The sequence below is a fragment of the Saccopteryx bilineata genome, chromosome 12, assembly GCF_036850765.1.
Source record: "Saccopteryx bilineata isolate mSacBil1 chromosome 12, mSacBil1_pri_phased_curated, whole genome shotgun sequence".
In the NCBI taxonomy this organism is placed as follows: Eukaryota; Metazoa; Chordata; class Mammalia; order Chiroptera; family Emballonuridae; genus Saccopteryx; species Saccopteryx bilineata.
This window is the reverse complement of record NC_089501.1, coordinates 15,428,848-15,450,641: the sequence shown is the minus strand read 5'-3', so window position 1 is coordinate 15,450,641 and position 21,794 is coordinate 15,428,848. Positions and strand designations below refer to the sequence as shown.

The 21,794-nt window shown below is 38.7% G+C and overlaps 1 protein-coding gene across 10 annotated transcripts in view; it reads left to right on the top strand.

Annotated features, from left to right (window-relative positions):
• The window catches only part of FAM184A (family with sequence similarity 184 member A), a 136,797-nt gene that overhangs the window by 75,380 nt on the left and 39,623 nt on the right, over positions 1-21,794 (top strand). For all 10 annotated transcript variants that reach the window (XR_010727683.1, XM_066248305.1, XM_066248303.1 and 7 more), the window contains exons 8-9: positions 152-273; positions 752-902. Coding sequence is in view for 9 of the 10 variants with exons in the window: in XM_066248305.1 (XP_066104402.1) it covers positions 152-273; positions 752-902 (273 nt within the window). In the remaining variant the exon portion in view is untranslated. The remainder of the gene's footprint in view (positions 1-151; positions 274-751; positions 903-21,794) is intronic.

Sequence of the window (21,794 nt, the reverse complement as noted above, 5' to 3'; positions counted from 1 at the left end):
CAGAAAAGCTCAAGTAATTATCAGAGCTTCATCAATTACTGTGCTTCTAAGGATTTAGAAGTGATAATGCACGAACTCTCCTTATTTGAAATAACCAGCAGTGACTTTGCCTTTGAAGACTGGTCTTTACTGAGCAGTTTTTATTCTTCAGAGGGAGCTAGAACAAGCAAGGCACCAGCATGAAGAAGCACTCTCTGCCCTGAAAGGAGAGGAGGAGCTCCGAGTGGACAGAATGGCCCATGACTTAAAAATAAAATGGACTGAAAACCTTAGGTACAGTTTTTACTCTGCAGTGTAATCTCAGCAGTACAGATGTGCAGAAAATGGTTTTCTCTGTGGCTTATTGCCTTACTGTTAAAGATGTAGTATCAGCATTTTTTTTTTAGTATAGCATTTTAAATAAATTTTTCCATGATTAGATGCAGAGATATTGGAATTTTTTTTTCTCACTTGAATGCAGATTGCTTTTTTCTGGTTTCATTTCCTTGACCGTAAAATATGTGTACTAACCTGAAGTCAGAAGACTAATTTGTTCTAGTATCTATTCTGCCCTTGATAAAATTGATAAATCCATGGTCTTGGGTAAGTTACTAATTTACCTTATAGTCCCTAACTATAAAATAATGAATTCTTATCCTGGGTTGACTTTTAAGGAGGATTAATTGAATACTTAGGAAACGTGAACAACTATACTACAGTTATTGAGAGAAAGAGTTCTCTTCACAAAGGAAATGTGTTTGTTTTAATTTAGACAAGAGTGTTCTAAACTTCGTGAAGAGCTAAGACTTCAACATGAAGAGGATAAGAAGTCAGCAATGTCTCAACTTTTGCAGTTAAAAGAGCGAGAGAAGACTGCTGCCAGGGAATCATGGCAGAAGAAAGTAGAAGATCTCTTAAACCAGGTAATTGGGAATCTCTACATAATAAAGTTTCATTTTCCTGGCCATTCTTTAGCTAGGGAAATACTATGCATATTGGGTGTTAATTTATTGTATTTTGTTATTTTCTTTTAAATTTTATTTTCAGTTACAGTCCACATTCAATGTTATTTTATGTATTTTAGTTTCAGGTGTACAGCATAATGGCTAAACAATCATATACTTTACGAAGTGCCCCCCACCCCCGATATTTCAGGTACTTTCTCGCACCGTATGTAGTTATTAAAATGCCCACTAATACATGGGTGGATAACAAGAAAGTTGTGGGCCCTGGCCGGTTGGCTCAGTGGTAGAGTATCAGCCTGGCATGTGCATGTTTCAGGTTTGATTCCTGGTCAGGGCACACAGGAGAAGCGCCCATCTGTTTCTCCAACCCTCTCCCTCTCACTTCTCTCTCTCTCTCTCTCTCTCTCTCTCTCTCTCTCTCTGTTCCCCTCCTGCAGCCATGGCTCAGTTGGAGCAAGTTGGCCCTGGGCTTTGAGGATGGCTCCATGGCCTCTGCCTCAGGCACTAAAACATGGCTACTAAGCAGTAGCTATGTTGCTACTAAGAAAGGGTTTCAGATGGGCAGAACATCGCTTCTAGTGAGCTTGCCCAATGGGTCCTGGTTGGGGCTCATGTGGGAGTCTGTCTTTGCTTCCCGTCCTCTCACTAAAAAAAAAAAAAAAAAGTGATAGTACATTTATACAATGAGATATTACTTGGCCATAAAAAAAATGATGTTTTACCGTTTGCTACAGCATGGATGGGACTAGAGGATATTATGCTAAGTGAAATGAACAGATAGACAAGTACCATTTGATTACTCTTATATGTGAAATCTAAAGAACAAAATAAATAAACAGAATGGAACAAACAGAGAATAGACTGATGACTGACCAAGGGCCGAGGGTTTGGGGAGATGAGTGAAAACGGTAAAGGGATTAAGAAGTACAGATTGGTAGTTATTTCTGTCATTTTTCAAGGACAAATTAAAGAAAACATTTTGAACATCTAATTGGCGTTAAGTGATGCATGAATTAGGCAGCATTGCATCTAGCAACTAGCTCCCTATAAATTTTTTAAATATATAAAATCAAGGAGACATACTTATAAATTTAGAGTTTTACTAATTGTGTTACACAGACAGTCCTAAATACTGAAAAGAATTTACAGTTTTTAGACTTAAAATTTGAAGTGAACATAGAGATTTTAGATGGAAAAGTCACTTATTTTTTGAAAATATAAAATCTTTTTTCAGACCATTAGATAAATTGGACAATGGAAGGTAAAATATGTATTCTGATTGCCTAAAACTACTTTCCAGAAGTGAGCAATTTCCAGAGCATTTATAACTATCAACAAAAGAGTTTGTACATTTTTACTCATTTATACAACTTCGGAATTTATGAATTCTTAGCCTTCTCCTGAAAAGCCAGTAATTAAATAGGACTGACCGAATGAGTCACCAGTGTCTGAATGATAAGCCAGAGTAGAACTTGAACAAGAACAGCTTTGTAATTTAGTGCTAGGGGTCTGCTATTATTGTGATCATGATGGATTTCAAAATAAACAGAACAGACTTTTGTAAGTTCATTTGTTACATAAGTACATGCACATAGTGTTTTTCAAGAGTACCAGGGGCTTGCCAGTTTGTGTCTGGTGTTCTGTAATAATTTGTTAATTATATACATGCATGTGTCTATTTATATGAGCTTTTGTGAATGTATTTGAAACCTTTGAAACTCAGACAAAAATAAGAACAATGAAGCAACTCACTAGAAGTTGGGCACCACTTAGGGACCGAGAAGGCCAAATTTTACTGGGTAGAGTGGTGTTCCCCTTCTTTGATGTTCTGTTAGGAAGATTTAACTATTTCAGTTATATGATAAAAATGAAAAACATCCCTAAAATCTGCCTGGGTTTTTAATCAGAAAGTATATTGAGCATAGACCTTTCTTTTTTTTTTTTTGGCTGGATTTGGCATTGTGAAGAGGGCCCACCATTTCTCCCACCTCTTTTCTATTAAATTATGTTATTAATTATTAATTTAATGTGCCTTGTTAAATTTCATCTGTGCTTCTCTCTTTTTTTTTTTTTTGGATGTCTATTCTACATTATTCGTTTGTGAGAAGACATTATACTTTGCATCTTGTTCTAGTTCCATGTTTATAAAATGATCTATTACATATTGGCTCCAGTGTCGCAAGCTTTACAGAAAGAATCAGTTCTCAATCTAGATTAATGATAAACATGAAAATAACCAGGACTTAATTACTTTCAAAGGTAAAACTATCCTGTGCTGCTCCATGCCATAGGCCATTTCCAAAATTACAGTAGTTTTCTCTCTTTCCACTTCTAAAATATATGGAGTGTACATATCTCTGTAGATAAACTGCAAATCACTTTGCACTCTAGGATTGTCTGTGCCCAAAGAAAGTTAAGGAATAAAAATGAATAAAAGATTCCACATTAAAGTAAAAGTGGCTACTATGTTGGCAAGATTTCACTCTTTCCAGACACATGAGATGACAAAATTTATATCAGGACCAGCGGGGTTTTTTTTGTATTTTTCTGAAGCTAGAAACGGGGAAAGACAGTCAGACAAACTCCCGCATGCGCCCGACCAGGATCCACCTGGCACGCCCACCAGGGGGCGACGCTTTGCCCCTCCAGGGCGTTGCTCTGCCTCGACCAGAGCCACTCTAGTGCCTGGGGCAGAGGCCAAGGAGCCATCCCCAGCGCCCAGGCCATCTTTGCTCCAATGGAGCCTTGGCTGTAGGAGGGAATGAGAGAGACAGAGAGGAAGGAAAGGGGGAGGGGTGGAGAAGCAGATGGACGCTTCTCCTGTGTGCCCTGGCCGGGAATCAAACCCGGGACTTCTGCACGCCAGGCCGACGCTCTACCACTGAGCCGACCGGCCAGGGCCCAGCGGTTTTTTTTTTAATGAACTTTGTTGTGGACCAAAGACCACCCTTTCTTGGCCCTTTGGATATTGTTCTCATGCGTCTTTCGGATGGATTCCTAGAGCCTGTGCCACCACTTTCCACTTGCCTGACTCATGCTAAGACCTGTTCCTCACACCCTCCACCCCCAGCCCAGACCCAATCCCTACAACCACTTTCCTATCCACTGCTGTGGGCCTCGCTCATCCCCAGTACCCCCAGCACTGCCAGCACACCTCTACACTTCGGGAAGACAGACCTGGCTTGGGGATGTGATATTTGAAAGACTAGAAGTGGGGAATCGAATTGTAATGGCCAGGGCTTAGGTAGAAGCTTCTATTATAAAAGGAATCAGAGAATCAGCCTTTTCACATATTCTAACTGTTTGAGTGAGGTAAGTCAATTTAGTGCCTTAGTGTACCTGTATTTCATTCTACTTAGAGCAAAGAAGAATAAAATAATTTCTTTAATGTGAATTTTAAACTCTTGACCATTAAATTTGATTTAACTAACCTTCATGGCCTACCTATCAAAAAATAGGCATCGCATAACATAAGAATTCGTTTTTTTGAATCAGAAATTTTATCCTTTATGAAACTTTCCAAAAGCTATTTTCATTCTGTGCTCTAATAGGAGTCTAATTTCATATCTTTTAGTTTTCTCTTAATATTTCATTGTGTTCAATTTTCCCCAGTAATTACACTTTTGTCCAAGACTAATTATGCCTCCTGGGCTTATCAGTTGTGCACACTAGAATTCCTTTAAAGCAAAAGCCTTTTACATTCTTATTCTGTAACTCTGTCTAAAGAAAAGCAATTATATAGAGTCTTTTTGTGATTCCCTAATACCATTATATATTTCTTTATTTCACTTCTTTTGAGGCTATTTTGAGGGGTCCAATATGATAACTTTATATTCCAGTGCTCTCATTTAGAGCTGTGGACTGAGAAATTTAGGTGACACACAGATTATTCAGACATAGAACTGGAATTCTATAGTTTAGGTCTGACTCTCCATTTTGAACTTTGAAAATCCAAGGTTATTTAGCTGGATATAGCCGTGCATCTGACACAGTTTTTATTCTCCATGAATTTACAGTCAAACGTGAGGAAGGTATGTATACAGATACCTACAAGAAAAGCCGTTTTTCAGTAAGTGACTCTCTAAATAATCTGGCCAGTCTGTACTGTAGGAGCAGTGGTGTGCTGGCACTGGTTCTGACCAGAACACTGTAGCTGACTGTGTGCATGTCTTACCAACTCTGTACTCGGGGACCTCATGTTGATGGTTGGCAGTCATCTGTGGTAGGGATATTGATAGCATAAACATTAGCAAGTTCTACAAATCAGGGCTTTGCCTTTTAGAGAGCTTTTTAACATTCATCAACACAGCACTGGAAAGGAGTATAAAGTAGAGAAAGAGTAATATAATATAGTCAATGTGATTTGGGAAAGACTTCATTGAGATCAGTTTTAGTATGGCTGTTGAGTAGTAGAAGAATGAAGGATAAACATATATTTTTATTTATTCAACAAACATTTTTTTTTAATATACTCAAAAACAAGAGGTGGGACAGTTGAGGACAGAGATCATTGTGAAAAACTGGCTTTTAGGCTTAGGATTCAGAGTTTACTCAAACTAAAAACTCTGTTAAAGGTTTATGGATGGGAGACGAACATGTTGAAATTTTTATTTTAGGAAGCTTAATATGGCTGTGATATTGAAGTGAGGATGAATTGGAGACGTCTCAATATAAATGTCTAAAAGTGTCTGAAATAGAATACACACTACGCACCCCTCCATCACGAGTCAGCCAAGTCAGACTATGCTGCCAGCGATTTACTGCTTGGCCATCTCTGAGTCTCTTTCTCACACTGTGCAGTCGGTCAGTCCACCAGCATTTCCTAATCCTCTCCTATCACAGGACAGCCAGGATGTGCCATTACTCACTACTTCTTTCACTACCACCCTGGTTCAAGCCAGGAAAGAACTGCAGTACAGGAAAGATCTGCAAATTATTTTCAAGTCAGCCAAAGTGAGGCTCTTAAAATATTAAGTTGGATAGTGTTACTCGAATGCTCCCAACCTTCCAGTGGCTTCCTATCACCTTTAGAATACAGTTCACGCTCGTACAGTGGCTGGCAGTAGGCTCATGCTGTGACCTCTGACTGCATTGCCAATATCACTTCCTGCCCCTCTCTCCTTTCTTTTTTACAGTTATACTGGACTAATTAGAGTTTCAAGAAGACACACCAAGTTTAATTCATCTCAGGACCTTAGCATCTGCTTGTCCCTCCACATGGAACCCACTACCCCCCAATCCACAAGGCTTGTTCCTTCACTTTGTTCAATTCTGTGCTCAGATCTTAAATCGTCAGAAAGATCTTCCTTGCCCTGGCCAGATGGCTCAGCTCGTTGGAGTATTATCCCGAAGCATGGGGTTGCCAAGTTCAGTTCCCGGTGAGGGCGCATGCAGGAGCAAATAGATGTTCCTGTCTCTGTCTCTCTCTCAAATCAATAAAATAAACATTTAAAAAAAAAAAGAAAGAGCCCTGGCCGGTTGGCTCAGAGGTAGAGGGTCGGCCTGGCGTGCAGAGGTCCCAGGTTCGATTCCCGGCCAGGGCACACAGGAGAAGCGCCCATCTGCTTCTCCACCCCTCCCCCTCTCCTTCCTCTCTGTCTCTCTCTTCCCCTCCCGCAGCCTCTGTCTCTCTCTTCCCCTCCCGCAGCCGAGGCTCCATTGGAGCAAAGATGGCCCGGGCGCTGGGGATGGCTCCTTGGCCTCTGCCCCAGGCGCTAGAGTGGCTCTGATCGCAACAGAGCGACGACCCAGAGATGGCAGAGCATCGCTCCCTGGTGGGCGTGCCGGGTGGATCCCGGTTGGGCGCATGCGGGAGTCTGTCTGACTGTCTCTCCCCGTTTCCGGCTTCAGAAAAATACAGGAAAAAAAAAAAAAAAAAAAAAGGAAAGAAATGCAAAACACAAAAAAAGGGAAAAAATTCTTCCTGACCACATTCTCTAAAATAGCACCCGCCACCACTCTCTGTCCCACGTTCTGCTGTGTTTCTTGCAGACATCTATTACTAGAATGTAGTTCCATGAGAGCTTGATCTTTATCTGTACTGTTTACTGTGGCGTCCCTAGCAGCTTAGTAAGCGCTCAATAGTTGTTGTATAGAGTGAATGAAAACCAAGGCACAGTGACTTAAAGAGGCAGCTGTCAAATATGTGACGTACAAGTCTGTCTAGCCAAAGAAAACCTGCATTAAATCTATTTCACTGAGATTACAAGAGAAACCAGAAAGGAATAAATTATGTAATTTGATGGAAAGGAGGAGGCAATGTTAAAGTTGACTCGGGATTTGAAGCCAGGATAATGAAAAAGTCATCATTTGAGACTAGAAGATCACAATGAGCTTCTTGTTTGAGGAGGTTGAAGTGGTAAATTTGATTTTAGATGTACCAATTTTACAATCACAGGCAATTTTAGATTTTTTTACACAAAGTAGGAAAGAACAATGACACAAGTAAGAAATAGAGCATTAAAATAAATGGTCTTGATCAAAAGCAATTGAAAAGCCAGTTTTTTATTAAGATCTGTTGCAGACTGCCTTCTGATTTCTAGACCAATACTGTCTAATATGGTAGCTATTAGCCACACATAGCTATTGGGCACTTGAAATGAGATTCATCGAATTTGAGATATCAGTGTAAAAGGGTATACTGGCTTTCAAAAAGTTAACACACAAATAACATGAAATGTCTCACTGGTATTTTTTATATAATTACATGTTGAGATGATAATATTTTGGATATATTGGGTTAAATATATGACTAAAATAATTTTACATTTTTTATTATGGCTACAAAAATTTTTATTTACACATGTGATTCTCAATTATAATTCTATTAAACATCACTAGTCTAGACTTTATTTTTTTATTTTATTTTTTTGTTTTCAATGTCTTTTTTTTTTTTTTTAATAAATTTTTATTAATGGTAATGGGATGACATTAATAAATCAGGGTACATATATTCAAAGAAAACATGTCTAGGTTATTTTGTCATCAAATTATGTTGCAAACCCCTCGCCCAAAGTCAGATTGTCCTCCGTCACCCTCCATCTAGTTCTCTGTGCCCCTCCCCCTCCCTCTAACTCTCTCCCTCCCTCCCTCCCATGTCCTCCCTCCCCCCCCACCCTTGGTAACCACCACACTCTTGTCCATGTCTCTTAGTCTCATTTTTATGTTCCACCAATGTATGGAATCATGTAGTTCTTGTTTTTTTCTGATTTACTTATTTCACTCCTTATAATGTTATCAAGATCCCACCATTTTGCTGTAAATGATCTGATGTCATCATTTCTTATGGCTGAGTAGTATTCCATAGTGTATATGTGCCACATCTTCTTTATCCAGTCTTCTATTGAAGGGCTTTTTGGTTGTTTCCATGTCTTGGCCACTGTGAACAGTGCTGCAATGAACATGGGGCTACATGTGTCTTCACGTATCAATGTTTCTGAGGTTTTGGGGTATATACCCAGTAGAGGGATTGCTGGGTCATAAGGTAGTTCTATTTGCAGTTTTTTGAGGAACCACCATACTTTCCTCCATAATGGTTGTACTACTTTACAGTCCCACCAACAGTGAATGAGGGTTCCTTTTTCTCCACAGCCTCTCCAACATTTGCTATTACCCGTCTTGTTGATAATAGCTAATCTAACAGGAGTGAGGTGGTATCTCATTGTAGTTTTGATTTGCATTTCTCTAATAACTAATGAAGCTGAGCATCTTTTCATATATCTGTTGGCCATTTGTATCTCTTCCTGGGAGAAGTGTCTGTTCATGTCCTCTTCCCATTTTTTTATTGGATTGTTTGTTTGTTTGTTGTTGAGTTTTATGAGTTCTTTGTAAATTTTGGATATTAGGCCCTTATCTGAGCTGTCGTTTGAAAATATCAGTTCCCATATAGTTGGCTGTCTGTTTATTTTGATATCAGTTTCTCTTGCTGAGCAAAAACTTTTAATTCTGATGTAGTCCCATTCATTTATCTTTGCCTTCACTTCTCTTGCCATTGGAGTCAAGTTCATAAAATGTTCTTTAAAACCCAGGTCCATGATTTTAGTACCTATGTCTTCTTCTATGTACTTTATTGTTTCAGGTCTTATATTTAGGTCTTTGATCCATTTTGAATTAATTTTAGTACACGGGGACAGGCTGTAGTCGAGTTTCATTCTTTTGCATGTGGCTTTCCAGTTTTCCCAACACCATTTGTTGAAGAGGCTTTCTTTTCTCCATTGTGTGTTGTTGGCCCCTTTATCAAAGATTATTTGACCATATATACGTGGTTTTATTTCTGGGCTTTCTATTCTGTTCCATAGGTCTGAGTGTCTATTTTTCTGCCAATACCATGCTGTTTTGATTATCGTGGCCCTATAATATAGTTTAAAGTCAGGTATTGTAATGCCCCCAGCTTCATTCTTTTTCCTTAGGATTGTTTTGGCTATTCGGGGTTTTTTATAGTTCCATATAAATCTGATGATTTTTTGTTCCATTTCTTTAAAAAATCTCATAGGGATTTTGATGGGAATTGCATTAAATTTGTATATTGCTTTGGGTAATATGGCCATTTTGATTATATTTATTCTTCCTATCCAAGAACAAGGAATATTTTTCCATCTCATTGTATCTTTTTCGATTTCCCTTAACAATGCTTTGTAATTTTCATTATATAGGTCCTTTACTTTCTTTGTTATGTTTATTCCTAGGTATTTTATTTTTTTTTGTTGCAATCGTGAAGGGGATTATTTTTTTGAGTTCGTTTTCTAATATTTCATTGTTGGCATATAGAAAGGCTATGGACTTTTGTATGTTAATTTTGTATCCTGCGACCTTACTGTATTGGTTTATTGTTTCTAATAATCTTTTTGTGGAGTCCTTCGGGTTTTCGATGTATAGGATCATATCATCAGCAAAAAGTGATAGCTTTACTTCTTCTTTTCCGATATGGATGCCTTTTATTTCTTTGTCTTGTCTGATTGCTCTGGCCAGAACTTCTAGCACCACGTTGAATAAGAGTGGAGAGAGTGGACAACCCTGTCTTGTTCCTGATTTAAGGTAGAAAGTCCTCAGTTTTATGCCGTTTAATAGGATGTTGGCTGATGGTTTATCATATATGGCCTTTATCATGTTGAGATATTTTCCTTCTATACCCATTTTGTTGAGAGTCTTAAACATAAAATTGTGTTGTATTTTATCAAAAGCCTTTTCTGCATCTATTGATAAGATCATGTGGTTTTTGTTCTTTGTTTTGTTGATATGGTGTATTACGTTAACCGTTTTGCGTATGTTGAACCATCCTTGAGATTCTGGGATGAATCCCACTTGATCATGATGTATTATTTTTTTAATATGTTGTTGTATTCAGTTTGCCAGTATTTTGTTTAGTATTTTAGCATCTGTATTCATTAGAGATATTGGTCTGTAGTTTTCTTTCTTTGTGCCATCCTTGCCAGATTTTGGTATGAGGGTTATGTTGGCCTCATAAAATGTGTTTGGAAGTATTGCTTCTTCTTCAATTTTTTGGAAGACTTTGAGTAGAATAGGAACCAAGTCTTCTTTGAATGTTTGATAGAATTCACTAGTATAACCGTCTGGGCCTGGACTTTTATTTTTGGGGAGATTTTTAATAGTCTTTTCTATTTCCTCCCTGCTGATTGGTCTGTTTAGGCTTTCTGCTTCTTCATGACTCAGTCTAGGAAGGTTGTATTGTTCTAGGAATTTATCCATTTCTTCTAGATTGTTGTATTTGGTGGCATATAATTTTTCATAGTATTCTACAATAATTCTTTGTATATCTATGATGTCTGTGGTGATCTCTCCTCTTTCATTTTGGATTTTATTTATTTGAGTCCTGTGTCTTTTTTCCTTGGTGAGTCTTGCCAAGGGTTTGTCAATTTTGTTGATCTTTTCAAAGAACCAGCTCCTTGTTTTATTGATTTTTTCTATAGTTTTTCTGTTCTCTATTTCATTTATTTCTGCTCTGATTTTTATTATCTCCTTTCTTCGGCTGGTTTTGGGTTGTCTTTGTTCTTCTTTTTCTAGTTCCTTAAGGTGTGCAGTTAAGTGGTTTACTTCGGCTCTCTCTTGTTTGTTCATATAGGCCTGAAGTGATATGAACTTTCCTCTTATTACTGCTTTTGCTGCATCCCAGAGATTCTGATATGTCGTATTTTCATTTTCATTTGTCTGTATATATCTTTTGATTTCTGTGCTTATTTCTTCTTTGACCCATTCATTTTTTAGAAGTATGTTGTTTAGTTTCCACATTTTTGTGGGTTTTTCCCCCTCTTTTTTGCAGTTGAATTCTAGTTTCAAGGCTTTATGATCAGAAAATATGCTTGGTACAATTTCAATTTTTCTAAATTTGCTGATATTGTCTTTGTGGCCCAACATATGGTCAATTCTTGAGAATGTTCCATGTACACTAGAGAAAAATGTATACTCTGTCGCTTTGGGATGAAGTGTCCTGTAGATGTCTATCATATCCAGGTGTTCTAGTATTTCGTTTAAGGCCACTATATCTTTATTGATTCTCTGTTTGGATGACCGATCTAGAGCCGTCAGCGGTGTATTGAGGTCTCCAAGTATGATTGTATTTTTGTTAGTTTTTGTTTTAAGGTCAATAAGTAGCTGTCTTATATATTTTGGTGCTCCTTGGTTTGGTGCATATATATTAAGGATTGTTATGTCTTCTTGATTCAACTTCCCCTTAATCATTATGAAATGACCATTTTTGTCTCTGAGTACTTTTTCTGTCTTGTAGTCAGCATTATTAGATATGAGTATTGCTACGCCTGCTTTTTTTTGGGTGTTGTTTGCTTGGAGTATTGTTTTCCAGCCTTTCACTTTGAATTTGTTTTTATCCTTGTTGCTTAGATGTGTTTCTTGTAGGCAGCATATAGTTGGATTTTCTTTTTTAATCCATTCTGCTACTCTGTGTCTTTTTATTGGTAAGTTTAATCCATTTACATTTAGTGTAATTATTGACACTTGTGGGTTCCCTACTGCCATTTTATAAATTGCTTTCTGTTAGTTTTGTATCTAGTTTGATTCTTCTTTTTTGTTTTTCTATCATTTGTTTTTGTTTGTTTGTGTTCCATACTTCTTTCCTCTGTTGCTACCTTTTTTAAGTCAAGTGTTTTTGTGGTGTTTTTTTTAAGGGTGGTTACCATTAAGTAATGAAAAGGGTACCTACCATATTCATTGTAGTACCCTATCTTATAAGCATTTCTGCACTTCATCATCCTTTGCTACTGTTAATCTCCATCCTCTCCCCCCTTTTTTTCCTTTGTTGTCACAGTTTAAGTTTGGTTTTATTGTGTTCTTGGTGGAGCTGTTACTTGTGGTGTTGTTTTCTTTTGTTCTTTGAATCTGGTTGGAAAACCCCATTTAGTATTTCCTGGAGTGGGGGCTTTCTGTTGATAAATTCTCTCATCTTTTCTGTATTTGTGAATGTTTTTATATCTCCTTCATACTTGAAGGATAGCTTTGATGGGTATAGTATTCTTGGCTGAAAGTTCCTCTCTTTCAGGGCTTTAAATATTGGGGTCCACTCTCTTCTAGCTTGTAGAGTTTCTGCTGAGAAATCTGATGATAATCTAATAGGCCTTCCTTTATATGTTGTACTCTTCTTTTCCCTGGCTGCCTTGAGAATTTTTTCTTTGTCATTGGTTTGTGTCATCTTTATTATGATGTGCCTTGGAGTGGGTTTGTTGGGGTTAAGAAAACTTGGTGTTCTGTTTGCTTCTTGAATTTGAGGCTTTAGTTCCTTCCACAGGCTTGGGAAGTTCTCGTCTATTATTTGTTTGAGTATATTCTCCATTCCATTTTCTTTCTCTTCTCCCTCTGATATACCTATTATTCTTATGTTATTCTTTCTGATGGAGTCAGACAATTCCTGTAGGGCTTTCTCGTTTTTTATTATTTTTGAGTCTCTTTCTTCTTCTCTCTGTTGTGCCTCAAGTTGTTTGTCTTCTATTTCACTAATCCTATCTTCAATCTGGGCTGTTCTGTTAGCTAAGCTTGTTACCTCGTTTTTCAGCTCGTGAATTGAGTTTTTCATTTCTGTTTGATTTGTTTTTATAGTTTCAATTTCCTTGGTAATATATTCTTTGTGTTCATTGAGTTGTTTTCTGATCTCCCTATATTGCCTTTCTCTGTTTTCTTGTATATCTCTGAGTATTTTTAACATTTCTATTTTAAATTCTCTGTCATTTAGCTCCAAGGCTTCCAATATGTTAAGTCTTTTCTCCATAGATTTTTCCACATCTATTTGTGTTACCTCTCTTTCTTTTGTATCCATAATATTCGATTTCCTCTTTCTTATCGGCATCTGAGGGTGGTCTTATTGATAGCACTAATTAGAATTAATAAAGAGTAAAAAGTAAAAAAAAAAAAAAAAAAGGTAAAACACCCCACAAAAAAAAAACAGTAATAATTTATTATTTCCCCCTTTTTTTCTCTCTTCTCTTTCCCTCCTCTCTCCTCCTCAGGGAAATATCGTGCCTATAATGGAGGGCCTGATTTGGGGTGAAGAGTTCAAGGGGCAAAAAAAAGGGAGTAGGGACCTACTAAATGCAAAAAAAAAAAAAAAAAAGGGGAAGAAAATCTTAGACAAGCATAAGATGATTTGCTTGTATGTGACGGTCAACTAAGAGATATAATGAGAGGGATAAGAGGGAACCAGAAAAAAGGACCAAAAAAGAATAATAAAGAAGAAAAAATAAAAATAATAAGTAAAAGTCTGTTGTATTAAGTGGAGCGAAGACTAAATACAATGGAGACCTTGGGTTGGGAGGACCCAAAATGCCACAACAATAAACAAACAAGAAAAAAAAATAAAAACAAAAGCAAAAAAGAGAAATAAAGCCAAAAAAAAGCCTTGAGTCCCAAATTAACTAATTTGTTCGTGATTGAGGATTATATGGGAGGAAAGTAAAATGAGAAAAGAAAAAACGAATAGAAAGGAAAAAATAAGAAAAAGAGAAAAATGAAGGAAGAAATAAAATAGGAAGAGAAAAAAACAAAATAAAGCAATACAAAAAAAAAAAAAAAAAGAGGAGAGAGTGAGAGTTAAGTGTTTTGGAGTATAACCTTAAAGGAGGGTGAGGATGAAGAAGAAAAATAAAATGCAACACTCATGGGTAGTGTAGTTCAAGAAAGGGGAAGCATAAGATGGGCAGAGAATAGAAGGACCGAGGTGGAGGAAATAAAGGCAAAAAGATAGAAGAAACAAACAACAACAACAAAATAGTGGATCAAGTTGTAAAGTCTGTGGGTTTTTCTTGATTTTGAGAGGTTAACTTCTTCCTTTTTCTTTTCTCTCCCTCTTCCTAGTCGGTGACTCTGTACCCCAGGCTCTGCCCCTGTGTCACTCTTAGGTAGGGATTTGCAGTTGATGGGATTCTATGGCAATGTCATATAATTGGCTTTAGTCTTGCTGGAAGTAAAGGCTTGTTGGCGTTTGCAGGGTCCAACGATGAGAGAGTTTGCTTTCCTGGATTCTCTCTCCTAGTCCCCCCTTTCTGAATTAGCAGCCTGGTGATCCAGCTATAAGGCTGCAACTGCTTCTGCCTGGGGAGTAAGAGGCTCAAAGAGCTGGGAAATCCCCACTCTATCCCCACTCAGTGCAAGGCTTTGGGAAAGGCTCTGAGAGTCAGGGCCTCCAGTGTAATCAGGCGGGGGTGGGAGTCAATTGTTGTCAAGGTGACTGTTCAGCGCCTATCATTTAGTTGGACCTCTCAACCCAGGCTTTCCACACTTTGTAGCCTGTTTTTGCAGGGAAGAAGAGGCACTAGTCTCTGCTTACGACTAGTGTAGTATAGACCTTATTATCTGCCAAGTCCTTCTTGTTAGCGTTTATCCCTAAATATGGAGGCTCTATTAATCAGAAGTTGCCCCCGCCCCTTTAGCGAGAGGCACTAAAAAAATATCACGCCTCTTGTCTTGGAACGCTGAATTGAGAGAGATCTTATCAATTAGAACCGAGGGTGCGCAGATTTCATGGGTTAAGCTAATTTCAGTGATTGGGTCGCAGCTGTGCTTCCAAAGGTATTTTAGGCTGCCTGCGCGCGCCCCTCCCCCAACGCTTGATTGTTAGCTTGAATGGCTGGGTGAGGTGCCCCGCCCACGGAGAGAATCTCCCAAGCCTCTCCCGCTCGCCCCGCCGCTGGCGGCTGGACCGCACCAGGCGCAGGATAATGGAGCCCCCTGGGTGTGCGGGCCAGCAGGGCGCCCTGGGCGCGTGGAATGCCCAAGGCACGCGCGGGAATGGGGCGCTCCGGGCACCGGTGGCCGGCGACCCCCACTCGCAGTGTGCGGGCCGCTGGGAACGTCAGCGGTGGTGCTCAACCGACCGGGCGCGCGCCGCGGCTCGCAGCGGCCACTCGCGGCTGCTCGCAGTTCCCAAGTATATGGGCTGACTCACCACAGGCGCACTTCCTTGCGGTTTGAAAGAACGTCCCTGTGGTAGATTCCTCCACACCCTCGTCTCTCAGATTCAAGTGATAACAGTCCTTTCGCTATCAGTTTGTGTGGAACTCCGGAATGCTCCGAGGATAAATTTTTCTGTTTCTAGTTGATAAATTTGTTGTGATTTAGGGGAGAGCTGTCGGACGCGCTGCTCACGGCGCCATTTCCGTGACGTCACTCTCCACTAGTCTAGACTTTAGATCACAAAACTGTTGGATACATTTGGCAGCAGAGCTCAGAACTTATTCTATTAGTTCTGTATCTTAACTATTAAATTAAGAAGTTTTATGTTAGGAAAAAAGGAATTCTCTCTTTAGAAATTGTATTTCTGCCTATTGAAAAAAGTTATGTTTTCATTAATTTCTGTGCCATTTTAAGTGAGTAACAATACTACTTTTAATGGCAGGCTGCATATGAGTAGGTGCTGAGGCAGAGGAACAGAGAGGGACCCGGAAAGTAATCTCGTCTCAGCTAACGCAGAGCTGGGCAGTGATGGGAGGTGGGTCAAGGGGCTGAATCCACTCCCTAGAAATCAGGCGAACAGGAACTTATGCTGAACAAATGTCAGAGGTCCAGCCTGACCCCGAGAAAGACTAGCTGGGTAAGGACAAGGATTGTCCGAGGAGGAAGCGGAAAGAGTGGAGGGAAACAGCACACGGAGAGGGGGAAAACACCAGAGAGGAAGAGCAGCAGGATTCAGTTTGCTTTCTCAGAAAATGTGGACTGGAATTAGTCTTCCAAGAACCAGCCAACATCCATCATTCCTCATTCTTCCTACCTCCGTTCCTAGATTGAAAGTTAATGTGTAACATTTTCCTTAGTAAACTAGCATGGAAGTTTGTTTTTAACTTTTCAGTCAAAACAAAACAAAAAAAATCCTGTATTAATATTCTTCCTCTTGAAAAATTTTTCCTTCTAAGATAAATGGTACTAGGTCATTTTATAAGTTAATTTGAAAATCTAAAAATAATTTTCCAGCCAAAATCTCCCTTTTTAGAATTTAAGTCTATCCAGTTCTTAAATTGACACCGTTAGGAAAAGAAAGCAAAGCTGTGGAACTATACCTAGCTTTTAAAGAGATGTCTAAAATATTAGGAAGTTGTTCATGTGTACTGAGCGTATATCTGTCCTGCAAAACACTGTAGTGAGACTGTGATGAAACACAAAGCAGGCCGTGCCTTCCGAAGTGCTGGGGTCCGGGACACAGCTGAAGAAATACTGAAGAACATTTAAATAGCATTGTAGGCCCTGGCCGGTTGGCTCAGCGGTAGAGCGTCGGCCTAGCGTTCGGAGGACCTGGGTTCGATTCCCGGCCAGGGCACACAGGAGAAGCGCCCATTTGCTTCTCCACCCCTCCGCCGCACCTTCCTCTCTGTCTCTCTCTTCCCCTCCTGCAGCCAAGGCTCCATTGGAGCAAAGATGGCCCGGGCGCTGGGGATGGCTCTGTGGCCTCTGCCTCAGGTGCTAGAGTGGCTCTGGTCGCAACATGGTGACGCCCAGGATGGGCAGAGCATCGCCCCCTGGTGGGCAGAGCGTCGCCCCTGGTGGGCGTGCCGGGTGGATCCCTGTCGGGCGCATGCGGGAGTCTGTCTGTCTCTCCCTGTTTCCAGCTTCAGAAAAATGCAAAAAATAAAAATTAAAAATAAATAAATAAATAAATAAATAGCATTGTAGTAACAAATTAATTTAATCTATTTCTATTTCTTTCACAAGACACTAAAAATAATTAAAATATTTGTTCCTTAAAGGAATCAATGGCCATATCATTATAAAATTATTTAAGTCTGAGCCTTTGAGAAAAATGTTATGAACTACCTAACAGACTGGCTTGTCTCCACCTTAATTTCACTTATATGCCTGATAAGTTATACTTTAGTTTAAATGTTGAACAATTGTTCATGACTTTTTCTTCTATATTTTGATTCAGGGGAATTATTAAAGTGGCATCTCACTTCTAAATCTTAGGTTTGTGGGTTGCTTTTTTTTTCTTTTTTTTTTATTAATTTATTGTGTTTATATAGATTCTAATGTCACCCGTGTTCCCCAGTACATCCACCTTGTCTCCCTCCCTGTAACGCCCTCCCCGCTTCCATCCAGGATTTGCTTTTCTGCTCTCATCCCATCTTATCACCCTATCATCCCCTTTCCCTCTGTCTGCCTTCCTTCTGGATCCTTTGATCCCGCCTCTGTCTCTATTCTGCTCCTCAGTTCATATTGTTTGCCAGATCCTTTATATGAGTGAGGTCATATGATATTTTTTCTTTCTCTGTCTGGCTTATTTCACTTAACATAATAGTTTCCAGTTCCATCCATGTGGTCGCAAAAAATAATATTTCCTTCTTTTTCATGGCCCCATAGTATTCCATTGTGTATATGTACTACAGCTTTTTAATCTAATCATCCAGTGATGGACACTTGGGCTGTTTCCAGGTCTTGGCTATTGTAAACAATGCTGCCATAAACATGGGGGTGCATTTCTCCTTTTCAAACTGTGCTATGGTGTTCTTGGGGTATATTCCTAAAAGTGGGATGGCTGGGTCAAAAGGCAGTTTGATTTTTATTTTTTTGAGGAATCTGCCTACTGTTTTCCACAGTGGCTGCACCAGTCTGCATTCCCTCCAGCAATGCAGGAGGGTTCCTTTTTCTCCACATCCTCGCCAGCACTTATTCTGTATTGTTTTGTTGATGAGCACCATTCTGACTGGTGTGAGGTGATATCTCATTGTGGTTTTAATTTGCATTTCTCTAATGATTAGTGATTTTGAGCATTTTCTTCATATGCCTGTTGGCCATCTATATGTCCTCTTTGGACAAGTGTCTATTCATTTCTCTTGCCCATTTTTTGATTAGATTGTTTGTCTTCCTGGTGTTGAGATTTACAAGTTCTTTATAAATTTTGGTTATTAACCCCTTATCAGACGTATTGTCGAATATGTTCTCCCATTGTGTGCTTTGCCTTTTTATTTTGTTCATATTGTCTTTAGCTGTGCAAAAGCTTTTTAGTTTGATATAGTCTCATTTGTTCGTCCTGTCTTTTATTTCCCTTGTGCATGGAGATAAATCAGCAAATACAATATATTGTTGCAAGTGATGTCGGAGAGCTTACTGCCTATGTTTTCCTCTAGGATGCTTATGGTTTCATAACTTACATTTAAGTCTTTTATCCATTTTGAGTTTATTTTTTGTGAATGGTGTGAGTTAGTGGTCTGGTTTCATTTTTTTGCAGATAGCTGTCCAATTTTCCCAACACCATTTGTTAGACTGTCTTTACTCCATTGTATGCTATCACCACCCTTGTCAAATATCAGTTGTCCATAAAGGTATGGGTTTATTTCTGGGTTCTCTGTTCTGTTCCATTGATCTATATGCCTATTCTTATGCCAGTACCAAGTTGTTTTGAGTACAGTGGCGTTGTAATATAACATGATGTTCGGAAGTGTGATACCACCCATTTTATTCTTCTTTTCCAAGATTGCTGAGGCTATTCGTGTTCTTTTTTGGTTCCATATGAATTTTTGGAATATTTGTTCTATATCTTTGAAGTATGTCATTGGTGTTTTAATAGGAATTGCATTGAATTTATAAATTGCTTTGGGTAATATGGACATTTTAATGATGTTTATTCTTCCCACCCATGAACACGATATATGCTTCCACTTGTTTGTATCTTTCTTGATTTCTTTTATCAATGTTTTATAATTTTCTCAGTAAAAGTCTTTAACCTCCTTGGTTAAATTTACTCCTAGGTATTTTTTTTTTGTTGTTGCAATAGTGAAGAGGATTATTTTCTTAATTACTCTTTCAGACAGATCATTGTTGGTGTATAAAAATTCCTCTGATTTCTGAGTATTAATTTTATATCCTGCCACCTTGCTGAATTCATTTATCAGTTCCAGTAGTTTTTTGACTGAGACTTTAGGGTTTTCTAGGTACAGTATCACATCATTTGCAAATAATGAGTTTTACTTCTTCTTTTCCAATTTGGATGCCTTTTATTTCTTTTTCTTGTCTGATTGCTGTGGCTAGGACTTCCAGAACTATGTTGGATAAAATTGGTGAAAGGGGCACCCCTGCCTTGTTTCTGATCTTAAGAGGATTGCTTTTAACTTTTGCCCATTGAGTATGATGTTGGCTGTGGGCCTGTCATAGATGGCCTTTATCATGTTGAGGTATGTTCCATATATTCTCACTTTGCTGAGAGTTTTGATCATAAATGGGTGCTAGATTTTATTGAATGCTTTTTCTGCATCTATTGATATAATCATGTGATTTTTCTCCTTCCTTTTGTTTATATGATGAATCACATTGATTGATTTGCAAATATTGTACCAGCCTTGCCTCCCTCAAAAAAATCCCACTTGATTATGGTGTATGATTTTTTTCATGTATTGCTGGATCCAGTTTACTAATTTTTTTGTTGAGAATTTTAGCATCTAAATTCATCAGGGATATTGACCCTGATGAATTTTCTTTCTTTGTGTTGTCTTTGCCTGGCTTTGGGATCAGAATTATGCTCGTCTCATAAAAGGAGATTGGAAGTTTTCCCTTCTCTTGAATTTTTTGAAATAGCTTAAGAAGGATAGGAGTTAGTTCTTCTTTGAATCTTTGGTAGAATTAGCTTGTGAAGCCCTCTGGCCCAGGGCTTTTGTTTGTTGGGTGTTTATTGATAACTGTTTCAATTTCATTTGTTGTAATAGGTCTATTTAGGTTTTCTGATTCTTCCAGATTGATTTTTGAAAGATTATATTTTACAAGGAATTTGTCCATTTCACCTAGGTTGTCTAATTTTTGGCATACAGTTCTTACTTGTAAGTTCTTAATTGCAACTATTTTCTTACAATCCTTTGTATTTCTGCTGTGTCCGTTGTTACTTCTCTACCCTCATTTCTAATTTTATTTTATTTTTTGAGTCCTTTCTTTTTTTCTTGGTGAGTCTCGCTAAGGGTTCATTGATATTGTTTACTTTTTCAAAGAACTAGCTCTTGGTTTCATTGATCCTCTCTATTTTTCTTTTAGTCTTTATGTCATTTATTTCTGCTCTGATCTTTATTACTTCCTTCTACTTCCTCTAGGCTTTACTTGCTGTTCTTTTTCTAGTTATTTTAGTTGAAGGATTAAGTTGTTTTTGAGCTTTTTCTAGCTTCTTAAGGTATGCCTGTAATGCTATGAACTTCCCTCTCAGGACTGCTTTTGCTGTGTCCCACAGATTTTGAGTTGTTGTATGCTCATTTTCATTTGTTTCAAGGAAATTTTTTATTTCTTCCTTGATCTCATTGTTGACCCAGTCATTATTTAATAACATGCTGTTTAGTTTCTAAGTGTTTCAGTGTTTTTCAGTTTTTCTTTTTTTTTTCTTTTTCTGAAGTTGGAAATGGGGAGGCAGTCAGACAGACTCCCGCATGCACCCGACCGGGATCAACCCGGCATGCCCACCAGGGGGCGATGCTCCACCCATCTGGGCCGTTGCTCTGCTGCATCCAGAGCCATTCTAGTGCCTGAGGCAGAGGCCATAGAGCCATCCTCAGCGCTCGGGCCATCTTTGCTCCAGTGGAGCCTTGGCTATAGGAGGAGAAGAGAGAGACAGAGAGGAAGGAGAGGGGGAGGGGTGGAGAAGCAGATGGGCGCTTCTCCTGTGTGCCCGGGCCGGGAATTGAACCTGGGACTCCTGCATGCCAGGCCGACGCTCTACCACTGATCCAACCGTCCAGGGCCTCAGTTTTGCTATTGTAGTTGACTTCTAGTTTCATGTCATTGTGGTCAGAGAAGATGCTTGATATGGTTTCAATCTTCTTAAATTTGTTGAGACTCATTTTATGCCCTAATATGTGCTCTGTCCTAAAGAATGTACTATGAGCACTTGAAAAGAATGTATATTCTGCTGCTTTAGGGTGGAAGGTTCTGAAGATATCTGTTAAATCCAGTAGGTCTACTGTATCCCTTAATTCTGTTGTTTCTTTGTTAATTTTCTTTCTTGAGGATCTATCCATTGATGTTAGTGGAATATTGAAATCCCCTACTATTATAGTATTGGTCTCTCCCTTTATGTCCATTGAAATCTGCTTTATATATTTAGGTGCTCCTATATTCGGTGCATATATATTTATAATGGTTATATCTTCCTGTTGGATTGCTCCCTTTATCATTATGTAGTGACCTTCTTTATCCCTTACTATAGTCTTTGTTTTAAAGTCTATTTTGTTAGATATAAGTATTGCTACCCCAGCTTTTTTATCATTTCCATCTGCATGAAATATTTTTTTTCCATTCTTTTACTTTCAGTCTATGTGTATCTTTTGTTTTGAGGTGTGTCTCCTGTAGACAGCATATGTATGGGTCCTCTTCTTATCCATTCAGCTACCCTATGTCTTTTGATTGGATTATTTAATCCATTTACATTTAAGG